Consider the following 25,607-nt stretch of genomic DNA (forward strand, 5'->3'; position numbering starts at 1 on the left):
TTCCTTGGCCAATGCAGCCATGCCTGGAGTGATATGACCTCTAGAGGTCATTCTTTCTTCTGAAGTGATGAGATGGATGCTGGCTTCAAAAATGCTTTATGCACTTTTATATCCAAGATAGAAAAGGTTGTGTTATCCTGCATTTGACCACTGGGAAGCTCATGTGCTTCGTGCAGTCTTTTTGTTGCAGCGCGAGTGATGCCATCATTAGCGGGTTTTTTGTAGGAGGCTCAATGAAAAAGGGCAAGGTAGAGGATTCTTATATAAATAAGCAGATTCCATCTTAAAAATAGTCCCCCCAATTTTACAAATGTTGGAAGCTACAGAATTATTATAAATGATGGCTATTATTCAATAGTCACATGGCAAAGCTGCATCTTATGAAATAATACCTCCTTAAAATAGAGGAAGTGTCGAAATATAAATTTGAAGCGGCCTCTGGAACCCCTAGCTCGCCAAATAAATCCTCGCTTCTTATGAACCAAAGTGTAGGCTCTGTAAGTTGAAAGCACATGACTCAAAAGTGTTTCAAAACTTCTGGGGAAATGTCAAAGTTCTGGAATTTAATATTGACGAATATTCTATGTTTGACATATTTCTCCTGTTGTTGATTTGCGGGTCTTTACATGAGTCTTACTTTCACTGCCAGCTGAGCCAGAAACAACCTTAGGTGTGTGTGTCTATGTCATCACTTCTTTGACCCTGCTTACTCTTACAGATACTTCGCATTTGCCCACTTTTGACATCCATGGGTGGCATGATATTCTTGCATTTACTCAAGCTCTCAAGTAGTGGGCATTTTGTCTCACAACGCAGCCACATGTATGGCTTGTCCCCTGGTGGACAATATGACAATTTGAAGAGATTTTTTTTTTTTTAACGTTTATTTATTTTTGAGAGACAGTGAGAGACAGAGCACAAGGAGGAGAGGGAGACACAGAATCTGAAGCAGGCTCCAGGCTCTGAGCTGTCAGCATAGAGCCCAACGCGGGGCTCGAATCTACAAATCGCGAGATCACGCCCTGAGCTGAAGTCGGTCGCCCAACCGACTGAGCCACCCAGGCGCCCCGAAGAGATTTTTTTTAAACTAAAGGAAAATGAATTGGTTACTTCCCTCTTCTCTTTTCCTGGAAGTTGCCACCCTCCATTATTTAAAATGCACAGGCAACCAACTTTACATCTGAAGGAAAGGAAGATAAAGAAGCTAGTGAGAGGGGGACTTGGGAGTAGTTTAAACCTTCAACAGCTTTGTTATGATCCCGCAAGACATTAAAATCAGACCCAGGCAAAAAGTTCCACCACCACCAACCCCCACCTCCCACTCCACCCCACCTCGCCACCCCTCCAACCACCCCCACCTTCCCTGAGTATTTAATGTGAGTGGGAATGAAGCAAGGTTTCCTTAGTCAATATCAACTCTAATGCTGGCAAGGTGCCTGGAGAGGCATTTGGGTTTGTCATTGCTTTTCCCCTTCCTTTTCTCACCTTCTTGAATATTCCTTGCCTTTTTAGCATTTGATGTAATACAGGCTTCATGAAATAACCAGACCAAGGTATAAGAGAGACGCATTATAACACAACTCTCTATTAAATGGATAAAGTGGGTCAAATCGTGTTCTCTAAAGCATAAGGTGATATCCTAAATGTTGTAGATGAAAGTCAGCCTGCCCAAGATTAGCAGTGGAAAAGAACGGGTTCTTGGTAGAGTTCCTTAACTTTTTATGGGGTCTGAGTAGACGCTTTGGAAGGCCCCGACTGCCACCAGCAATCAGTATTCATACCCATCATGCTGCCTTCCCACAGACTCTTTAGAACGTTCATTTAAGGGATATTAAATGACAGCTTTGTGACTTTCCTTTCACAGTGGATCCTTCCTATGTTTTATTCTTGCATTCAGTGGTCTTGTTTTTCCCTAAATTCTAAATCCATAAGCCATCAGTGGGTACACCCGGTGAGACAAGTGTGCAGCACTTCTGATCTGTATGCACAGTACTCCGGGTAAGCCCCTGCACTCTTCTGGGGTGAGAGATGAGCTGTGCCTTTCTGTCACAATATTTCCATCGCTCCTTTTATTTTCTGTCTTTTCCTCCTGCTTCTTTTTTGTATATATTTTTAAAATTTTTTTAATGTTTATTTTTGAGACAGAGAGCAAGAGAGAGAGAGTGAGTCAGGGAGGGCAGAGAGAGAGGGAGACACAGAATCCAAAGCAGGCTCCAGGCTCTGAACCGTCAGCACAGAGCCTGACGCGGAGCTCGAACTCATGAGCTGCGAGATCATGATCTGAGCCGAAGTTGGACGCTCAACCAACTGAGCCACCCAGGCGCCCCATTTTTCCTCCTGTTTCTTAAGGAACAGCTTTACAGTTTGGCCACATTAACTGAAACACAGTGTCATACTTTTAAGACAGCATGTCCTGCACAGCAAACACATTTCTGTAGAGCTGATTTGGCAATGCTAGATCGGGTTTGGGAAAGGCAGCTGTGAACACTTGCTTCGTGTGCAGAGAACGCTGCATTATTAGACCCTCTCTGCTCCTTTACTTGTTAGAGAATGAAGGAAGAATTCTAGTTTTGCAGTTTTCCAAAACTACACGACCACCTTTATTTTTTTATCCTAAATGTTTGTGTTACACATTCATTTACAAATAAAAGCATGATTCTCGAGGCATCTGGTGGCTCAGTCGGTTGAGCGTCTGACTCTTGATTTTGACTCAGGTCAGGATCCCAGGGTTGTGGGATCGAGCCCCATATGCCAGGCTCCGAGGTGAGCATCGAGACTGCTTAAGATTCTATCTTTTGGCCTCTGCCCCCTCCCGACTCAAGCGCGCTCTCTCTTTCTCTCTCTCTCTCTATCTAAAATTTTTTAAAAAAGAATAAAAGCATGATTCTTTGTAATACAGTTTAAAGATGGCAATGAAAGGAAATTCCATGGACCAGACTATACGATAGAAATGTGTGCAAAGCACAAATGCAAGCCACATATGTAACTTGAAATTTTCTAACAAGCTCACTAAAAAAAATTTTTTTTTAATGAAATTTTTTTCTTAATTTTTTTTCATGTGTATTTGAGAGAGAGCACAGGGGAGAGGCAGAGAGAGAGGGAGAGGGAGAACCCCAAGCAGGCTCTGCGCTGACAGGTGTGAGGCTCAAACTCAAGCATCATGAGATCATGACCTGAGCTGAAACCAAGTCAGACGTCTAAGCGACCACCTAGGCTCCCCGAAATTATTTTTCGTAATATATTTTATTTGACCCAATGTATTCAAACTGGTATCACTTTGATATGTGAATGTGGAATAATGTAAAACTTCTGAATGAGATATTTTACATTTTTTGTGATAAAATTTCCATATCTGGTTCTGTGTTTAACACTGACAACACATCTCAGATCACACTGGCTGCATCTGAAGTGTATAGACTAAGATCAGAGTTTGGATTATGACTAATTACAGAATATAGACTAAGAATCTCTGGCAGTAACCTGTTTTCAAACAAAGCTGCTTCTGCGCTAATGATATCGGTTGGGTTTTAACTTCTAAAAATTTAGTGTCCTTAATCGGTATCATTTCAAGGAGTTAGAACAGTGAAGAGTAAAAGGCAAACCGCAAAGGCTGTGAAATAAATGTGTAAATTCACAGTGTGTATTGCATAATACACAAATGTGTAAATTACTTACTCTTTCCCTTATCTGAAGCCATTTTTGGAGAATATCTTTGAGTTTTATATTTCTGTTGCTACCTCTGCCTTTCGTCTGATGTGTCGACGTGAACATCTATACATGGATCATCAGTTATTTCTGAAGACGTCCCGAAATGTCCGCCGTCCACACCCATACAATTGTACGTAGGAGAGTTTACTCTATGAGAGAAATTTCCCTTTTGAAAAAGAAGTTAGAAACATAACTATCTTGGTTCTGCTTAGACCATACTACACATTTTCTCTCACGTTCCATTTTGCATTGTTTAAATATGAGGAAGATGTTTTAAAACTGATAGAGAATACACTCAGAGATAAATGCATTAACCTCTGAAAATAACACCAAAAAAGAACAACAAAATGAAGACTTGTTCTCTTCTCACCTCTTTATTACTCAACTTTTTGTCATTTTTTTCACGCTGTACCAGTCTCCAGCAGCAAACCAGTAACTGGCACTGACAGTGATTCCCGTAACGTGCCTGATCAGAGACTGGTTTAGCCCCAGAAGCGTAACTTTTTCCTTTGACCACCAAAGGAAAAAAATACCTATCTGGCACTGCTTAGAATAAAATTGCCAATATTGTTACATTTCATGACTTTGAAATTAATTTAATAGCTTTACATTTTAAAACAATCACCTTTAGTTTACCAACTGACCCCGAGTTTTGGGCATTGATGTGTGTGATTTACATAGTTTGATAGACTTAGGTTAAATAGCTTAAAGAAAAAGTAGTTAATATTCTCTGCACAGTTTAGTGTTTTAAAGCTCTGTGGGGAGGCCCCTGTGTTTCTGGTACAGATCGGGTCTGGAGAGAGAAAGATGACACAGTTAGTCACAGTCTCAGGCTTCAGTGACCACCGTCTAATAGGAAACGTGATAGATTAAAAACAGTAGCCACGGTAGAATGCATGGCTATCAAAGTATGTAACAAATAGTGTTGAGGGGATTTTGAGGTGCTGGGAGAGTATAGAAGTGATGCTTCATGGGGAATAGCTACAACAGGAAAAAGAGGAATCACAGTTTAGAATAATGGGGGTCAGAGAGTAAAGAGCAAGAGAGATGGGAGTTGGGGCAAAGGTTAGGTCCAGGACAGGGATATTTGAATGGGCGCTGACCTACAGCAAAGGTTATAGATCTGGGAATGGTAGAGGTAGAGTTTAGTGAGACTGTTGTGCTCAGTGAGTCATTCACATGCAGATTGGAATCCCCCCCAGTATGGTGGAAAAAGCTGCAGCCCAAGGGATACTTTATCATTCACTACATACTTACCATCTCAAATTCCACATGACCCACGTGGGATTGTGATATGCCCTTCCCCCAAATATCCTTCTTCTCTCATGTTTCAGTTCTCCGTAAATCTCACTTGAAACCTGTTCGTTTGCTCATGCCAAAATCTGTTTCATCCCCCTGGATACTTTATTCCTCCTCGCCCCCGCAGTTCATACATCACAAGTTCTAGGGACAGTATCATCAAAACACATCAGTGCTTTTCTCTGCTGTCTCTCTAGCTCCAAAGCCACCATATTAGCCTGCCTGATGCCCCTCAACTGCAGCACCCTACCTAGGTGTCTGGCTTCCCTCTCCATCTCCCAGTGAGACATTTCCTCTCTCCAGTGGTCTCCAAAAGGTTTACCGTGAGTCATTATTTGCAAAAGACATTGAGCATGTGCCTCTACCATATGCACATTTACTTATAAGTTACATACGTGTACTCCTGTGTTCCTGTACCAATATATTACACATATACTTAAAACACATGCAAAGGTAGAAATGTTGGGGCGCCTGGGTGGCTCAGTCGGTTAAGCATCCAACTCTTGATTTCAGCTCGGGTCATGATCTCGTAGATTCGTGAGTTCAGGCCCCATGTCAGGTTCTGTGCTAACAGTACAGAACCTGCTTGGGATTCTCTCTCTCCCTCTCTCTCTGTCTGTCCCTCCCAGCTCTCTCTCTCTCTCTCTCTCTCAAAACGAATAAATTAAAAAAAATTTTTAATTAAAACATAAAACACATGCAAAGGTAGAAATGTTAGAAGATGAAAAGGAAGTCACCTTAAAATATTTTCATTGTGTTTACTGATAATACAAAAACCTTTTTGCTTTCACTCAAAATTATTAATAATGAGAACAGTACGATTTGTATGTTCCCATGCTTTCTCAGATCTGGATTTAACACTCCACATTAGGGTAATTCCTAATTCTACTGCATAGTGCAGTTTATTTTAATTCTTGATTTAATGGTGGTCATGCCTGAAAAAGATAATTCACATAGATCTAAATGAAAGAAGTACATTTTTTATTTTGCCTGTGGAACACTGGACTCATTTTTCAGTATCATTTCACAAATTGTACAAATGGCTTTCTTGAGCTAGGAAATGGTCATCGGTACTGATGTCAAATGGTTATTTTTAAGGTCAGTCTGTGTTGAATATCCACTGAAACCCTTTGGGAGACTTCAACAGTTTGAAAAACCCTTCTTCCAAGCTTACTAGAATTTTTTTTTTTAATTTTTTTTTCAACGTTTATTTATTTTTGGGACAGAGAGAGACAGAGCATGAACGGGGGAGGGGCAGAGAGAGAGGGAGACACAGAATCAGAAACAGGCTCCAGGCTCTGAGCCATCAGCCCAGAGCCTGACGCGGGGCTCGAACTCACGGACCGCGAGATCGTGACCTGGTTGAAGTCGGCCGCTTAACCGACTGCGCCACCCAGGCGCCCCAAGAATTTTAAGACATGTGATAATTAGCACCCTATTTGGGGGGACACATATAACAATAACATTTCCAAACACCTACTAAAAAAAATTCTTCTTCCATTGTACACATTAAAAATTTTTTTATATTTTTAGGGCACCTGGGTGGCTCAGTCGGTTGAGCATCTGACTTCGTCTCAGGCCACCATCTCACAGTTCGTGAGTTAGAGCCCCACGTTGGGCTCTGTGCTGACAGCTCAGAGCCTGGAGTCTGCGTTGAATTCAGCGTCTCCCTCCCTCTCTCTCTCTCTGTCCCTCCCCCACTCATTCTCTGTCTCTCTCACTCTCAAAGATGGATAAACATTTAAAAAAAATTTTTTTTAATTTATATCTTTTTATATTTTATATATATCTTAGTATCCCCTAAAGGGACAGAGTAGATGAGTTTTTTGTTTCAAACTAACTACCATATAGTTAAGTTCACTGACAAAAAGTTCACTGACAAAAAGTTCACTAACAAAAAGTTAAGTTCACTACAGAAAACATTTGTCATCGCAGAGTGGCTCATCAAACTTTAAGAAAAAAATGCATAAGTGATCTTTAAGTGTTATGCCGCGAGGTAGCAGTGTGTTAGTGCCTAAGATTTTCATGGCTACATCCCATCTTATTACTTAGCAGTACAGAAATCCTACAATGTAAAGATTTTGATTTTATAACCCCATTGCCGATAGCCCATAGCCTGTAAATTCCAATACACCAGAATACACTGACAACAATGAAGTGAGGGGGCCCCTGCCAACCTGCTCATCATCGAAGTCCTGCTCTTTCCTCATCATTCCTCCATGGCCCACAGGGACCAAGTGAGAGCCCTTGTGGCATTCAAAATATTAAATATTAGTAGCAGCCTAAGAAAAATAAATACAAGTCGAAATCTTAATTTGTCCTCGTTCCCAGGACATTTTTGTCAACACATGTGGTGTATACATTGAAACCAAAACCCAAACTTGACGTTGTTATTCTCTGCTTCAAATTCTTCGATTGTCCCGCTTTGCTCTGAGAATAAGTTCAACATCTTTGAATTAACATGACTTCTGTGGTCATGCATAATTTGGGCCCTGCCCATCTCTCAAAGCCTCATCTTATAGATTTGTTAGAATTGAGCCACATGGGCCTTCTTTCAGTTCTCTGCACCAAGCTCTTTTTCACACGTGTCCTCTTTTCCACATGTGTCCCTTTCTTCCCTTCCCTTCCACTCCCTTCCCTTCCCACATGCTCTGCCCTGGCATTGACCGCTCTTCTCCACACTCATCACCTTGCTAACTACAGGGATCATTGTGATCTCAGATCAATTATCGTATCTCTCTAGACACCCATTCGACCCATCCAGTCTAATTATTCCTTCTCCTTATATGCTTTCATCATGTTCCTTACTTTGGCCTAACTGCACTTGATAGTGATTTGTAATTATGTATTTATTTGTGAAATTATTGTCTCTCTCACCCAGTAAGCACTATGAGGGCAGTAGCTTTTCTCCCAACACAATCCAATGGGCCTTTGCATCATGACGCTCCATGTTTGAAATTTACGGCATTCTCCCATAATACTCTTTACCATCCTTTTCTCTGTTATCTGCCAACCTCCTTGTGACATCCCCAAATTCCTTTGGCTCCTGCGATATTTATTTGACAAAGATTTATTAAGTGTCTACAATGTGCCTATACTGGGCTAAGCAGTTGAGATAAAACAGTACACAAAATGAAACCTACGAAACATAGGAGTGGTCTTCCACTGTTATAAACATCAATGTTGAATTTGCTTCAAAGAGCAGGGGTTCATAACCTTTTCTGGGTCACATACTCTTTGAGAGTTTGCAAAGAGCTCTGATTCCCTTCCCTAGTAAAAAAAATGCACAAATCGAGGTGCCTGGGGGACTCAGTTGGTTAAGCGTCCAACTTGGGCTTAGGTCATAGTCTCTCAGTTTGTGAGTTCGAGCCCCATGTCAGGCTCTGTGCTGACAGCTCAGAGCCTGGAGCTTGCTTCAGATTCTGTGTGTGTTTCTTTCTCTCTCTGCCTCTCCCCTGCTTGTGCTCTCTCTCTCAAATATAAACTTGTGTTTTTTTTTAAATGCACAAATCCTCATAGTGTATGTATAGTTGCAAGAGTTCCATGCAGTCCCCGAAGCTCATGGTTGGGTAACACGTCCTAAATCAATCATGTTAAAAGTACCAAAATATTTACATTCTTTTCATAAAACTCTGGGATAGAGGAATAGGGAAAGGTGATGTGGAGAATAAATAAGTGAGCCACAACTTGTGTCTTTGGAGGAGGAGAAGGGTGTGGGTGGGAGGAGAAAACCTTTGCCCATTGCTGGCCAACACCATGGTTGCAAAGCATTGGTTCAGAGCAGTAGTCCTCACACTGTGTGTGTGAACTCCCTGAGAGGATTTTGAAAAGTGAGGTCTGTCCATGCATATTTTTTTTAATTGTTTTTTTTTCAACATTTATTTATTTTTGGGACAGAGAGAGACAGAGCATGAACGGGGGAGGGGCAGAGAGAGAGGGAGACACAGAATCGGAAACAGGCTCCAGGCTCTGAGCCATCAGACCAGAGCCCGACGCGGGGCTCGAACTCACGCGAGATCGTGACCTGGCTGAAGTCGGACACTCAACTGACTGCGCCACCCAGGCGCCCCTTGCGTTGAATAATTTTAAAGGATATAATTGTCAGTGAACTTAAACACTGACTTTCAACTACAACTATGATATATTTTGTAAAGTACACCAGTGAAATATAAGTATTACAGTAATTGATACCCAGTATAAATCTAAATAGCACATGAACAAGCTCTTCTCACTCCACCCTCACTCCACACAATTTTGATTGTCCCATTTTTCGGATGTTAACCAAGATCACAGAAAGCAGTGTCTGCCATGCTTCTCCGCTATATAATTATTCCTCTCCCTGTGTAATTAATACATATGGGGAAGTACTTTGAGATTTTATGGTTGTCCCTTTCATCCTCAAACTCTTCTTTATGTATGTATCTATGTTTCTATGCGTTTATGTGAAGCTGCTGTAATCCATGAGCTATCACCTGTTACAAACATCATGTATTTTGACCCCCAAGTAGTCCCAGACTTGGCCAGCAGTAGCCCCTGCAAGCTGTCTTCTGTGTCTTTGGGTGAATCTCCGTTATCCTTTGAGTAATTCTTTACTTTCTGGCACAATAATACGTCCTAGAGTTGGCTTAAAACTTCTCTGCCATGGCCTCAGAATCATTCATTTCTCCAAGGAACCATGGTTTCTTTTAGTGGGTAATGACATTTAGAAATAGAGATTTGGATGCTTTTAATGGCGTTGTTACTGTTTCCAGGCACTCTGAATAGACAGAGCTAAAGAAGACATTATATATTCATGCATACACATATTTTAGCTTTTTTAAATTTTTTAATGTTTATTTTTGAGAGAGAGACAGAGACAGAGACAGAGCATGAATGGGGGAGGGGCAGAGAGAGAGGGAGACACAGAATCTGAAGCGGCTCCAGTCTCCAAGCTGTCAGCACAGAGCCTGATGCGAGGCTTGAACTCACAAACTGTGAGATCGTGACCTGAGCCGAAGTCGGACGCTTAACCGACTGAGCCACCAAGGTGCCCCTCTATCTATTCTATATCTATCTGTGCATCTTGAAAACCATGAGGATGTTAATTGGACTATGGTGATCATTTTGCAATATATACAAATATCAAATCATTACATTGTACACCCGAAATTAATATAACCATATGTCAGTTATACCTAAATTAAAAATAATTGCAGAAAAAAATGACACCCCAGTTCCAATCTGACATAAGAGGTCGTTCTAATTTTCTGCTTTTTTATATTTGTAATTCCTTTCTCTACAGTGAAATCCTCACCTCTTCATTATTCTGTCTGCTGTCCCACCCCCAACCCTTCAGGAGTGCCCTCCCCACCCTGCTTGGTCTCCAGCACTATATCTGGGCCTCCCTTGTGTGGGTTGTGCCCTCCATCCCTCTTTGGCTCTGACACCCCATATCTGGCTGCCACCCTTGTGCAGGTGCTCCCTTCATGCCGATCTAACTCTGACATGCTACTAAGGCGCTGTGGCTCCCTTCCCCAATGCCACCACCCTGCCGGCTCCCTAGTCTGCTTCCCCTAATTCCTGGAGGGCTGAGCTGCTTAAGAAGGGAAGCCACCAGGGTGGCTCAGTGGGTTAAGCGTCTGACCTTGGCTCAGGTCATGATCTCGTGGTTTGGGAGTTCAAGCCCCATGCTGACAGCTCAGAGCCTGGAGCCTGTATTGGATTCTGTGTCTTCTCTCTCTGCCCCTCTCCCACTCTCACTCTGTCTCTCTCTCAAAGATAAATAAACATTAAATTAAAAAAAAAATAATAATAATAAGGAAAACAAAAGATGAAAGGAAGCAAAAACATTTTTTTAGTGGACAGGTCTTGTATTTCTATATGAAATTCCTTTTGTTATAAGGAAGCTACTCTTAAATCCAGGTTTCTTGAAAGAGTTTTGAAAACCTCAGTCAATGCTTTTATTTTATTAAGCATGTAATGAGTTGATTTTGTGGCAAATGCTTATAAAGTTCCATCACCCCTTCATTCAGTTTTTACTTTTGACTGGTTATTTTTCACACAGCGAGATACCTTTAAGAAAACAACAAATACAGGATTCCCCACCATCACCCCCACCCCATCACAGAGTTTCTACATTGTAGTGACAGACAAATATCTAGCTAATTGAGTCGTGAGTGTGTGATATTTTGGAAAAAAGTACATAAATTATTTTATATTGTTTCATGAATTTTAATATCCCTATCTTGGGGCGCCTGGGTGGCTCAGTCGGTTAAGCGGCCGACTTTGGCTCAGGTCATGATCTCGCGGTCCGTGAGTTCGAGCCCCGTGTCGGGCTCTGTGCTGACCCCTCAGAGCCTGGAGCCTGTTTCCGATTCTGTGTCTCCCTCTCTCTCTGCCCCTCCCCCGTTCATGCTCTGTCTCTCTCTGTCCCAAAAATAAATAAAAAACGTTGAAAAAAAAAATTAAAAAAAAAAAAAAAAGGAATTGGAGAAGGGCACCTGGGTGGCTCAGTCGGTTAAGCATCCAACTTAGGCTCAGTTCATGATCTCACGGTTCGTGGGTTCAAGCCTTGCATCGGGCTCTGTGCTGACAGCTCAGAGCCTGGAGCCTGCCTCAGATTCTGTGTCTCCCTCTCTCTCTGCCCTTCCGCCACTCATTCTTTCTTTTTCTCTCCCTTCCTCTCTCTCTCAAAAATAAACATTAATTTTTTTAAAAAAAGAACTGGTGAAATTGCTAACTAAAAAAAGTAGTTTATATTAAAGAGGCATTATGAATATTACATATACTTTACTGAAAACCAGAGAAAAACATCATGTGCCATTCCGTGAAGATAACGTGACACTTAGTAATCCTTTCAGTTGTATTTGTTTGTTTTACCCTGGTTGGTAAAGAGACTACTTTGGTCTTTTTAACAGTGCAGTTCAACAATACGATGAAATGTCAATACTTCAGAAAATGAATTAATAATAACTGTCAAGAATTACAGGCTAGGCAACCTCTGAAATTGGAATGCAAAGTAATTTTAAATTTTTTTCACAAATTTAACCAGAAGAAAATTTTCAACTCAGCTACTTGCTTTTAGTTTTTAATTTCCCTCATGTCTTTAAGATATATTGTTTGAACACTGAGAAAAAGAAATTAACATCCCACTGTCAAAGAGCAGGAAAATGCATTGGAGAAAGACAAGAAAAACCTCTTTAGTCTTATTCCTGGTGAAGATGACAAAATGGCCATTAAATCCTAAATGCTCAACTTGGCTTTAGATTCTTTGGAAGCCATCCTTCAGGGAGAAAGGTCTCTGGCCATGTTACCCTACCATGTCAAAGCAGTACAACTGAATATTAGCCATAAAAAAGAATGAAATCTTGCCACTTGCAACGACGTGATGGAGCGAGAGTATTACGCTAAGTGAAGTAAGTCAGAGAAAGAGAAATACCATATGATTTCACTCATGTGGAATTTAAGAAACAAAACCAATGAACAAGGGAAAAAGAAAAGAGACAGGGAGAGACAAACCGGGAAACAGACTTAACTATAGAGAACAAACTGATGGTTCCCGGGGGGAGGAGGGGTGTGAAATAGGTGATGGAGATGAAGGAGGGCACTTGTGATGAGCACTGGGTGTTGTATGGAGGTGTTGAATCACTATATTGTACACCTAAACGAACACTACACTCTATGTGGATTAACTGAAACTTAAGCAAAACTTTTAAAAAATCAATGGTTAGATCTGCACATTAAAAAATGTTGGGGGTTTTTAGTTTATTTTGAGAGAGTGTGAGAGCAGGAGGGATAGAGACACAGGGAGAAAGAGAAAATCCCAAGCAGCCTCCGCACCTTCAGAGCCTGATAGGAGACTCAGTCTTACAAACTATGAGATCATGGCCTGAGCTGAAACCAAGAGTAGGACGCTTCACTGACGGAGCCACCCAGGCGCCCCTAAAAAATGTTTTTTTTAAGAAAAGTTGAAGTTCTTCCAAGTATTATCCAGTAGTTGAGTTGGCTTTTGTTAATTGGAAAAAAAACTTACAAGAACCTTACAGAGTTTCAGATAGAAATTCCTCATCTAGTTATGACTCTATGAAAGGGACTGGCTTACCTATAATGAGTGATTATTATTCATAGTTAATTGAGCACACATGGAAAGAAAAAACCAATTAGAATAGAAAATAGAGATAAGGTAGGGTAAGGTCTGTAGGGAGAAACTAGCAAAGATTGTAGAACTGCAAAAATTGGCCTTGTTCATGACCTGAGACTGGAAGGGAGTCATTCAAGGGAAGTGACTGGTGGAAAGCGATGTGAAGGAAAGGAAATTTGAATTGCTACCTTAACACAGAGGACTAGTGGAGCCACTGTTGCCGACTTTCCAAATTGTACCACAAATCTCCACTCTAGAGCAGCTGCCTGCAAGTAATTGGGGGAAAAAATGTCGCTGAGATATTCAATCTTTGGAAATGGACAATTTAGAACATGAGCAACTTTTTATTACTATTAATGATCTGAAAACCAAAAACTCTATAAAGGATGCTGTAGAATTTCAAAGCTAATGGGTCGGTGGGAAAGTAGGATAGTTATGATTCTGGGTGAAAAGCTAAAGCAGAGAACGCTAGGTTTTCCAGCTGAATGGAAATGTATGGAAGGGCTAAAGACTTGTTCGGTCAAAGTGAAATAGAGAGTTAAGGTAAATAAATAATTCAGGTTAGAATTATTCTAAATTGGAGGGATTTCACAAGTTCATTTGATAAATTAAGCAGCAGATTAAAATGAAATAAGATTTAACCCCATGGTGATTGTTGAATTTTATAAAAAAAAAAACAGGACTCATGAACAGCATGGTTTAAAATTATAGAGCCCCCCGTGCTGACAGCACAGAGCCTGCACGGGTTTCTCTCTCTTCCTCTCTCTGCTCCTCCCCCCTTCTCAAAATAAATAAACATTTTTAAAAAATGAAATTGTAGGACCCCTTGCATATTAGTTAATATTCAACAGCAATTTTTCAGGGAACCCCAGCCGATGAAGAGACAGTGACTTTTGCCTTGTTGAGAGGACACCTGCACCCTGGAATCTATTCTCTTATCAAAAGTCAGGCTAGGATTGTGTCTTCCTGTCACAGAAGCATGGCTCAGACACAGAGCAGAAGGGAAAAGAAAGTATAAGGCATTACTGCTCCTCACGAATCAGCTTTACTCTCTTGAAAAAATAAAAAAAATAAAATAAAAAAAAATGTAGCTGGTATTTTGCAGAGTTGCTTGAAGGAAAATAACCTTAGAAATGCAGTTGATAAAGACCAAACATTTAAAAGACCTGAAATTTAAAAAAAAAAATTTTCAAACTTAGAACACTGACCATTCTCTTTAGGTCATTACACTTTCTGTTACCAGGAAAGACTATTCTGGTGAAGACTGACCTGGGGTAGAGACAAGGAAACTTTCAGAAGTGAAATCACTAATAAATATGAAAGTCATCACACCTAGATGTAAAGTGTAATGGATTATACTTTAGTAAACAAGGTAAAGATTCAGAAGTAGTGATTCAAACATTCTCCGTCTTTTTAAGAATATTTTATTTTTTAATTTCTTTATTTGAGGTATAATTAACATACAACATGACATTACTTTCGTGTATACTAAATAACGATTCAGTATTTGTATATATTGCAAAATGATCACCACCAGTCCATCACCATACATAGTTACAGAATTTTTTAATCTTATTGGTGAGAACTCTTAAGATCTACTCTCTTAGCAACTTTCAAATATGCAGTATGGTGTTATTAATTATAGTTGCCATGCTGTACATTATATCCCCATGACTTATTTATAACTGGAAGTTTGTACATTTAAACTCCTTTCACCCATTTTGCCCACCCTGCTATTCCTGCCTATGGAAACCACCAGTCTCTTCTGTTATCTGTGAGCTTGGGGTGTGTGTGTGTGTAAGATTCCACATGTGAATGAGATCATATGATTATATGATATTTGTCTTCCTCTGACTTATTTCACTTAGCATAATGCCTTCAAGTTCCATCTATGTTGTTGCATATGGCAAGATCTCATTTTTTATGACTGAATATATTTATATATACACCACAGTTTCTTTATCCATTCATCCATCGATGGACACTTAGGTTGTTTCCATGTCTTGGCTCTTGCAAATAATACTGCAGTGAACATGAGGGTGCGTATATCTTTTTGAGCAAGTGGTTTCATTTTCTTTGGATAAATGCTGAGAAGTGGAATTGCTGTATCATATGCTAGTTCTATTTTTAATTTTTTGAGGAACCCACATACTATTTTTCAGAGTGGTTGCAGCAATTTGCAGTCCCACCAACAGTGCACAAGGGTTGCCTTTTCTCCACATCCTGGCCAAAGCTTGTTACTTCTTTTTTATACTCGCTGTTCTAACAGGTGTGAGGGGATATCTCGTGGTGGTTTTGAATTGCATTTCCCTGATGATGGGTGATGTTGAACACCTCATGTACGTGCTGGGGCTCTGTGTATCTTCTTTGGAAAAATGTCTATTCAGATCCTCTGCCTATTATTTTCATCAGATTGCTTGTTTTTTTGCTATTGAGTTGTAGGAGTTCTTTATATATTTTGGATATTAACCTCTTATCAGATAATAGGGTTGGCAAATATTTTCTCCCCTTCTGGAGGCTGCCTTTACATCTTACTGATTCTCAGGCATTTTTTTCTTTGTAACTTTAAAGATTCCTGCAAGGTATATTTTTTTTCTTTGATGTCTGGCTGAGAAAAACTCCCAGTGGCAACTGCAATCCAATTCTGGTACATGTGTTGAGCAAATAAAAAGCATTCCATAGAGAACTCTGCCCTCACAAGCTTTTTTCAGGGCTGGGTATGCTAGACACTGAATCTACACAGGTAGTACTATAACATCAGTAAGGGGAGATTTAAAAGGAAAAAAAAAAAAACTACTCAAAACTTTCTGCAACTCAAGAAAGTCAGCAGTAAGCCCAGGATCTGTTTCATAATAAGCATTCAATATGTGACTGTTGAAATCTACAGTTGCCATTTTTACATACTGTTGTTTCTACTACCCTTGCCTATATACATTCATTATTCTACATAGTTGTAATCAAAATAGAGACATAATTTTACTTTCTTCATCACTTTACTCAACACAACATAATAAGAGAAAATAGTTTCTAAAGCTGAGGACTTCTCATGAACACTGGCTTCTTAAATGACCTTTACTAATCTCAATATTATTGTGCAATTCAAAGTATAGTATTTTTTCCCTTTGGCAAAAATTCTTGTCCAGGATAAATTTCTATGAATTGACTTTCATCAAAGGATATGAACATTTTAGTGATTAGTAAAATTGATTTATAAATTGCTTTCTCTTCAGGCTGTACCAACACACACTGATCTGGAACTTATGCAAATAGCAGCTTCATAGGCGAGTCCCTGAGAGTGTCTGTATTCAGGAAGAGAGCTGTGTCAGTCAACAGCCACAGATTTCTCACTAGTCGGTCAGAAAGCATCCAGGAGTCTAGTTTGTTCAAATTACCATGTTGGGCACTTTTATGAGAAGAAGAAATAAATAGGATGCATAGTTTCTGTCATTAAGCTTACCATCTAGATTGAGAAAACTAAACTTTAAATTACTCTATTCGAAGCATTGTCCCAGAAGCTGCAATGTGAAGGGGGAAGAAAGGGTGAGCTTGATAAGAAATTGGCCAGTGATCTTTACCCTCAAAGAATCTGCCATGTCGGTGGTTGATTTAGAGTCAATGGAGTGATAAATACTCCTTATGATTACAAATGAGCTTCCTGTGAACTTCATAAATTGCAAGTTTCTTTTTTTTTTTTTTAACTTTTATTTATTTTTGAGACAGAGACAGAGCATGAACAGGAGAGGGTCAGAGAGAGGGAGACACAGAATCCAAAACAGGCCCCAGGCTCCGAGCCGTCAGCACAGTGCCCGACGCGGGGCTCGAACTCACGGACCGCGAGATCATGACCTGAGCCGAAGTCGGCCGCTTAACCGACTGAGCCACCCAGGCGCCCCCATAAATTGCAAGTTTCTAAAGTCGTGAACTTTCATCTTTCTTAGGCCACCCTGTCAATCTTATGTGATTTAGGTAAATTGCCCTGAAAGAAGTTGAAATATGGCAAGTGCTTGGTTTTAAATTATGTTGCTACCATATCAAGGGCCTCCTTGGTATTATTTCAGATACTTTAGAGAACCTGAAGATTCTAGGGCTTGGAGCCACTACTGAAGAGGCAAATACTGGACCTCTGTAATCATGAGACTTTGCTACCCTGAAAAGCTATTAGATGCTTAGCAAGTGTTCATAGTGGCAGACGAAGATATTGGTGATTCTTCCAAAACAAAAGCACTAACCCTTCTTTAACTTTAAATGTTATATACATAATGATGTTGCAGCCAGGTTCTGGGATAGCCTAGTCAGGTATTGGCACACAAAATGGTGAATTCTGATTTTTACTCTGATTTAAAGGGGTTTTTATTTAAATGATGTTCTTCACTTTGAGAACCATTCTTAGAATGGTGAAGAGACTCTACAAAGTCTAAAAAGTTTGAGGACACATACTTTGAACGTTTACTATGAATAGACCTGGCTGTATCTTTCTCCTGAAAGGAACAGGATTATCCCATCAGAGTCAACCAGGAGGCACACTCTTCTTATTGGAGCTTGGTTTCCAAACATGACTGATTGGTCTGCCATTCATCCATTCATTTGTCCAAGAAACCCTTACTAAATCCCCACTATCTACACTCTTCTGTGTTCTGGGAAACCTGAATAGGCTACAGCAGACATATCTTTTCCTCACCATGAAGTCAAGAGAGCAATGAAACTAATAGTTGTAATACATTGTGATGAGAGTAATGCTAGGGAAGTACAGACTGCTGTAATGACCCTGATGTAGTCTGGGGGCGGGGCGGGGGAGGTCAGGGAATGGCTCCGGGAAGCAGTCTAGGGTGACTAGTTTAGGATGAGTAGGAAATGCACTAGGCACTAGAGAAGGACTTGGGAACACTACTCTGAACAGAGAGAATAATAACCAGTGAATGAATAAAGGCAAAAGAATGAGTGGTGTGTTTGAGGAAATAAATGTTCAAGATGGCCCCTAAGAATAGACTTTGAGAAGGATGATGGTTAGAATTGAGGCCGAAATAGGTAGACCCTAGAACATATGAGCCACTTGAAAGAGTTTGGACTTTCTCCTAAGTGAAGCAGGAATCAATTGAATGGTTTTATACAAGGGAAAGTACCTGATCGGTTCGTGTTTATTAAAGGGAACTCGCTGTAACTGCTGTGTGGATAATGCATTTGAGAGAGGTGGACGTAAGTCAGCAAGACTGGTTAGGAGGCTGCTGAAGCAATACAGATGGGCCAAAACGGTAGACAGGACCACAGTTTTGACAACAGGAATAGAGAGAAGTGAAAGGAATTGAGAGAAAAAGAGGGAAATTGGGAAAACTCAAGGCTGATTTGACAGAAGATTGAGTGAGAGGAAGAACAAAGGATTATATTGAATTTCAGCCTGGGAAATGCAGTGGTTAATGGTACTGTTCACTGTGATAAGCAATTAACTAAGAACAGGTTGGAGAAGTTAAATGATTTCATTTGGAGATAGGCTGAGTTTGAGATGCCGAGACGTCATCTAAAGTGAAAGTTGTATGGATACAGAATTCAGTCAGGGATCAGACCTGGAAATAGGTATTTTGGTAGTCATCAGCAGGCAGATGGTAATTGAAACCACTGGAAAGAGACAATCATCCAGGGAAAACGAGAAGACTAGAACTCTGGGGAACAAAGATAGTCAAGGAAAAGGTAAAAGAAAGTGAGTCCCCAAGGTGATTGAGAAGAATTAGCCTACGTGGTAAAGCAACACCTTGAGAGGGTGCTGATTTGGAAACTAGGACCAAAGATTGATTGGAAGGGAGGCAGTAGTCAGCAAAACCCTTTGGTGAAGATCAGGCAGAGCAGGGACAAAGAACGGTCCACTGTAAATTTAGTGACAAGGGTAAGAGCAGTTCCCTTAGAGTTCAGAGGGCAAGAGACTGTAGCACTCCATTTTCTTCCTTTGCTTGTAAATCAGATCACATGGCCTGTGAGCACCGTTTACAAATCCGGGACACATGGAATCTGGGGGGAGACCTCTTCTCTGAGTCAAGTGCCTAAGCTGCAGGAACATTCACTGTGATCCTTTAGGAGCTATTTTTGCTCGTTTTGGGTCCTCTGCTTCGTTACTAAGTAGTGTAGACTGCTTAGTTTTAGGCAGATGAGATACTATTTGATTAAGTGATTGAAAGATTTTTATAAAAATCCAATGAGACAAAAAATGTTTTCGTGCATAAGGATTCATTGTAATTCTCCAGAACACCACAAGCATTAACATTTCAATCAAGAAAAATTTTACCTATATAAATGTGACATTCTAATTTCTTTGGAAACAAAAGAGCACCTTCAGAGTTTCAATATACAGTTTCATCCTTATTAACAGAAACGGGACTATAGGATACTATTATTTGATCAATAATGACTATATTGCTATAGACAATTCTGTAAGGTCAGGATATTTTTTTAAGAAACAGGAATAACTAATTATTTTGATGGCCTTGGTTTGGTTTCTGAGGGACTCTCTTTTATTTTTCTCTTTTTCTTCCTCCTTACTTTCAAGTTTTGAGTTTGAGTGGCTACATTCCTCAAGTCCAGTATCGTGAAGAATAATAGAAAAATCAGGGCACAGTAGAGAGGAAACAGATACCACTGTTGGTTTACATAAGTAGCCCTAGAGCGGGAACTGGAAAAACTTTTATTCTTCCAGTGTCTTTAGGAAACCGTGACAGACTATCCTCACCCTAATATATAAACTGCCAATGGAATAGATTTCCATACGATGTGAATTTGCCTGATGCTCCTCCAAAAGACGTTTAGTCCTTAGAATTAATAAGATTTTACTGGCAGGGCACCTGGGTGGCTCAGTCAGTTAAGTGTCCAACTTCAGCTCAGGTCACGATCTAGTAGTTCAGGAGTTCAAGCCCCGCGTCGGGCTCTGTGCTGACAGCTCAGAGCCTGGAGCCTGCTTCGGATTCTGTGTCTCCTTCTCTCTCTGCCCCTCCCCCACTCACACTCTGTCTCTCTCTCAAAAATAAATAAACATTACAAAAATTAAAAAATATATATATTTTACTGGCAAGGCAGAATAATATGGTGGAGCTAGGCCTCCAAGTTTGAATTCTGGCTTCAGCACATATTTACTGTGTGTCTTACCTCTCTAGCCTCAGTTTCTTCTGTCAAATGGGGGAAAGAACCATCCTCAAGGTGATGAAGTAAGTTAACATTTTTGAAAGAGCACCATCCAGCACATAGTAGGCACTATACATATATATAGAATTTTACACAATCCCATGACATAGACCCGCGTTAATAGTGACAGTCCTTTTTATTATGAGTAAATGTTTATTGAGTTCTATACTGAATTCACCATTAGTTTTTAAAATTTTATCCCAGTTGTAAAAATGAGCAGAACATAAACATAATCACTCTCTTGCCTTAGCCTTCCTTTGACTAATGAAGTACATCACCCAGTGCATCTGACCAGGACGACGGTTCAGCAGTATCGTTTACATATGTCTTCAACATGTCCAAAGCGCCTCATGGCTTAAAGTTCCATGTAACCCAGGGTTAGGTAATCCGTTGCATTTCTGGGGAGACCTGCCAAGAGACCTCAGACCACGTCTCCACTAGATGCTTAGAAACTGTGAATTACATTCCAGGGAGAAATGTCCCATTTTTTCAATCTGTTTCTGGTATTCTGCTTTAAGCTCTCAAAGTACCCCTGGCAAGCCACATCATCACCAGCCTCACTGTCATAGTTAGTAATTTTGTAGTCCTTTATATTTTAAGGAGACACACGCACATCACTTATCTCTCCTATGAAACCATTATTACCCTTATTTTATAGATAAGGAACCTGAAGTTCAAAAAAGGTAAAAATCGCTTGCCTGTGGACACACAGAACGTGAGCGACAGAACAGGACCCGGAGGTTGTCATCCCCCTCCCCCTCTGTTTTTATCAGCTGATACAAACTGTGAGGCAGCACTAATGGATACTATTAGGACCAAATGACTAAAATTGGTTAAGTGGGGGAAAAAAGCCATTTGCAAAACAATGTGTCTCATGTAAGGCCATTTCTGTAAAAACATTAATGACAATCAGAATGGGGGAGGAAGTAAGTACAGTCAGTATACAGAGAAGACGGTTGTGCCCTGAAGATGCGTGTCCTACCCCCGAGTAAGCGGCGGCTGGGATGGGTTGAGTAACTTCCCCAATTCCGCAAACGTTCATTCAGAAACTAGGCCTTGGACTTAGTCTGCAAATGGGCCTCAAAGTGGGCTTGCCAGCTCTCCTTCCTTTGCTTTCCCTGAAAGCAGAAACAAAATATTTTACTGCTCATTTAGTAAACAGAGAATTCCCAGATGACGCCAGTGTGGGGCTGGACACAAAGTTCTTGCACACACCACTTCCGCCCTCTCAAACCTGTGTTTGCATCCCGAGCAAACACAGCATCGCTACCGGCACCAACCAGGTCACCGGGGTTCACATTCTGGGCTTTTACTCGGTCTTGCTGCTCCTACCGGTGTCTGCCTTTCCTATGTTCAAATACTTCTGGAAATTACAGATGAAAACATAACCCACAGCGTCTCAAAAAGTTAGAGATTGCCTTTTTACAGCTGCAGAAGCTTCAGTGACAGAGGCACATCTAGCACCTCTAATACAATTCGGTTTCGAGGGTTTAAGTTCACGGATTAATTTGTAGAGCCGTATCTATGTCAAAAGGAGCCTCACGCTGCACCGCGTGCGTAATCACACCAATCCTCAGACCTCCGGTATTTCAAAAGGTTCCGATCTCCTTTTTAAAACACAATAAAACGCTCGAGAGAGAAGGCACACAAAATGCTGACTGTCGTGTTGGTGTCTCTCTGTGTTTTCTCCGCGTGCGTGCTCCAGGTGGGAGAGTTCAGAGCCCACGCCGCTGAGTGGACGGCAAACGTCACTGCCGAGTTCAAGGAGACCAGGAGGCGCCTGAGCGTGGAGATCTACGACAAGTTCCAGCGCGCCACCTCCATTAAGCGGAAGCTGTCGGCGGAACTCGCCGGGAACCACAACCAAGAGCTGACCCCGTGCAGGAGGACCCTGTCCGTGAATCACCTGGCCAGCGAGAGGGACGTCCTGCCTCCCTTACTGAAAACTGAGAGTATCTATTTGAACGGATTGACGCCCCACTGTGCAGGCGAGGAGATTGCGGTGATCGAGAACATTAAATAGCCCTCTCTTTGAAGAGCCTTAGGCGTAGCCATAGGTGAGGACTTCTGTATGCTCTTTAATGACTGTTGCTGGTAGCATTTTTTAAATTGTGCATGAGCTCCAAAGGGGGAAACAAAATACATAACACCCATCATGGTCATCAACCATCAAGAGAATTTGGAATCCTGAGCCAGCACTATCTTTTTGATGACGCTTGTTGAACGGTCCACGTTCTTTGACAAGTGGAATAAAACAAGCAATGTCTGATGCCTTTCTGTGCCCAGACTGTTTTCCTCCCTCTTTTCCTAATGTGCCATAAGGCCTCAGAATGAATTATAATTGTTTCTGGTAATAATGTAGCTTTGAGGGATCAGTCCTTAACTTTTCAGGGTCTACCTAACTGAGCCTAGATATGGACCATTTATGGATGACAACATTTCTTTTTGTAAATGGCAAGAGATTCTTATGCAGCCTTTTACCTAAGAAATTTTCTGTCAGTGCCTTATCTTACGAAGAAACAGAACCCCTCTAGCTAATGTATGGTTTCTCCTTCCCCGCCCTACCCCTAGGCTCACCTCTGCAGCCCTTTATCCCACAACTCCCGTTTGAATACCATACCTTGCTGGAAACAGTGTGTAAAATGAAGTGATGATGCCCGAAGAAGGAGTAGATGCCACATTAGATGGACATTGAAGCAACACTCAGAAATTCTAGCATTAAAGGCACTGCAAAGAAATGAGGTGCACAGATGGTCCCTCTGAGTATTTATTTGACTCAGGTACCAGTGGTACATATACACAGTGTAATTATTTCCAGGCCGGTAAAATTGGCGGCTCCAAACAGTCCCTTTTTTTCCTGGCAGTATTTGGAATTTATCATTTAATAACTACATTTTTTAAAGGTGGAAGAAAAAAATATATATATATATATATGATCTGATAGGAGAAAGCTGTCAGACATGGCTAGTATTGGAGGTGATTTAAGACAATTGGTGTGAAAGAAGATAGCACGATAATGTGTTACGAGGCATTTGCTAATAAACATTAGACTGCCAGCACCTATTTGCTTTTTGACGTGGAAGGCTTACACGATTTTCTTTCCCTGGGTGACTTTCGCCAGACAGGGGAGGTGACGCTGTAGCTGGAGTTGGGCACAGCCTATAGCCTTGTGTGGGTGTCCCTCTGGAGCTGCGACTGAGTTTGAGAGGAGAAGTAGAAACTGGGATCACTGTGATATATTTGCACATGGAAAAAAATGCAGATTGCAGGCATAATTCATCTTTGACATTAGAGAAAAGCTGTTATAGCACAATTTAAATCTTGGGAGCTTTTTTTTTTTTAGATAGAAAATGCTGATAACCCTTTTTAGTTGAATTTTATATCCTGTAACTCTTTGGATGTTTCCAAGATTCAGAAAAAAACTCATTACAGGCACCTAGTAGATTGCTACTCTCGTTTATTTTCATACTTAGATCTGCTGTACATTGTATATATAATTTTTAAAATGCAGAAAGATGATTTCCCCAAATACAATTACAAAACATTTCTTTTATTCTGGGGAGTGACAGTGGTGGAAATATCTGAATAAGTAGCATTCAGATTAGGGTCTTAAAAAATAAACAGGATCTTTAAAAAAAAAAACATCTAAATAGATGCTTATTTTCCAAAATTTAAATTTAAGCTAGACATGTAAATATTATGTAAACTTGTTGAAGGTACTTTTATAAACTTAAAAAATTCTAACCAAAATTTTAGAAAGTCAGGCTCTTTTAGAAAGAAAGCTACACTCATCTCCTCAATAACTGTTCTGAAAGTTCATATGGTGGAATGCACCATGTATAAACTGTGAATTGTATTGACAAATAAAGTTTGTAATTAAAGTCAGCATTTTCTGAGTGTCCTGCTTGCTGCTGAGAATGCAGAAGGGATTCTAGCTGAGTAGAACTCCAGGACGTCACTTTTCATGCTGAGTTTTCTGTGGCTCCTTCATTCATAATATTCAAGAAATATTTCTGATGCAGTATCACTACCCTTGGCAAATACAGAATGTTCTTCTTGGTGACTGTTGATCGAAAGTAAACATCCTGAAATTGCACTTTTGAAATAGGGTATTTTAAATTGCATATAAATTCAAGATTGTTTCTATTAAATCATGACATATCAATAGCTTATTTTATCACTGTTAGACCCTGTCTTGACACTGAGTTAATCTGAATGCCAAAAACAGGCACCTGAATATTTTTTTCTAAGGAAAAAAATAAAACAAAACAAAAAACAATAAAAAATCCTGGCAGCGTTGAAGCCTAAAGAAGGCAGTTGCCAACTACATTTCTAAACCTCATGCCCCAAATATTTGAACATACCTTATCAGTGTCTTACATAAATATATTATTTATTCATCCCCATGCACCTTGATGCTTAGTAAATAGCTTAAAACTCGTTCCCGACATTATCCTCAAAATTGGGGAAAATCTAAGAAAAAGTGTGTATTTTATCAATTTTATTCCCTCAAGCTTTGTTCACTTAATTTGTAAATTTAAAATTACTTTGTTTACTGTGGAAAGAACATTGATAAAGGTTTTAACATAGTCTAGAATCTTCTAGTGAATTTTTTTTTTTTCCAATAGACCAGTTTGAGTGAGTTTTGCCCTGAAGAATATCGGAGGAAAAAATTAAGTACTAGAATCAGCAAGGATCAGGAACTCTTTGACATGAAATCTTAGACATGGATTCTAGACAAGAATCCTCTACCGTATAGCTATTAAATGTAAAAGTGATTATTTTGGAGTTCTTTCAATTTCTTATACAAATCTATGTCACACACCCTTTTTTCAATAACACTTCACTCTTGTAATACAGGAAATAGTGAAACTTCTAAAGCCAGGAGGGAACTGAATAATTTGTGTCTTGGCCATCAAAAAGGTGGGAGCAGTGTGTTTGTAGGGCTTTGTTTCTTTCTCAAATTCTAAGGAGCATGTGACACACAAGAAGACGAAATCCCTCCTTTGTGTAAAAAATGTGTAGAATTCTTTGGTTCTTAAGGCTAGACGTTCAAGCAGACTAAGTGAAATTTCAGATGGAATACGAAAACAAACAAACAAATTTAGCCATTCTAAAGATTTGATATAGCTATTTACGCCTAGGAACTGGACACCTAGATCAACTTCTATTTTTGTTTTCTTTTTAAAAAAAAAACATTTGCTGTTCTAAGTAAAATCATAACTTATTTGTGGTTTGCATTCTTTATTAAAATGTGAGTACAAATTTGCTTTTGTATAAAGTAAAAGATGTCTCTATTTGAATACTCATAATTTCATTA

The 25,607-nt window shown here is 40.2% G+C and overlaps 1 protein-coding gene across 3 annotated transcripts in view; it reads left to right on the top strand.

Annotated features, from left to right (window-relative positions):
• KCNK2 (potassium two pore domain channel subfamily K member 2) overlaps nucleotides 1-24,172 on the top strand; it is a 197,112-nt gene extending 172,940 nt beyond the window's left edge. For all 3 annotated transcript variants that reach the window (XM_040446465.1, XM_040446467.1, XM_040446464.1), the window contains exon 7: nucleotides 21,993-24,172. In XM_040446465.1, coding sequence (XP_040302399.1) covers nucleotides 21,993-22,310 — 318 coding nt within the window. In that variant the 3' untranslated portion in view covers nucleotides 22,311-24,172. The remainder of the gene's footprint in view (nucleotides 1-21,992) is intronic.
• The last annotated feature ends 1,435 nt before the right edge of the window (nucleotides 24,173-25,607 follow it).

The sequence above is a fragment of the Herpailurus yagouaroundi genome, unplaced genomic scaffold (genome assembly GCF_014898765.1).
Source record: "Herpailurus yagouaroundi ecotype Mexico unplaced genomic scaffold, PumYag 195, whole genome shotgun sequence".
In the NCBI taxonomy this organism is placed as follows: Eukaryota; Metazoa; Chordata; class Mammalia; order Carnivora; family Felidae; genus Herpailurus; species Herpailurus yagouaroundi.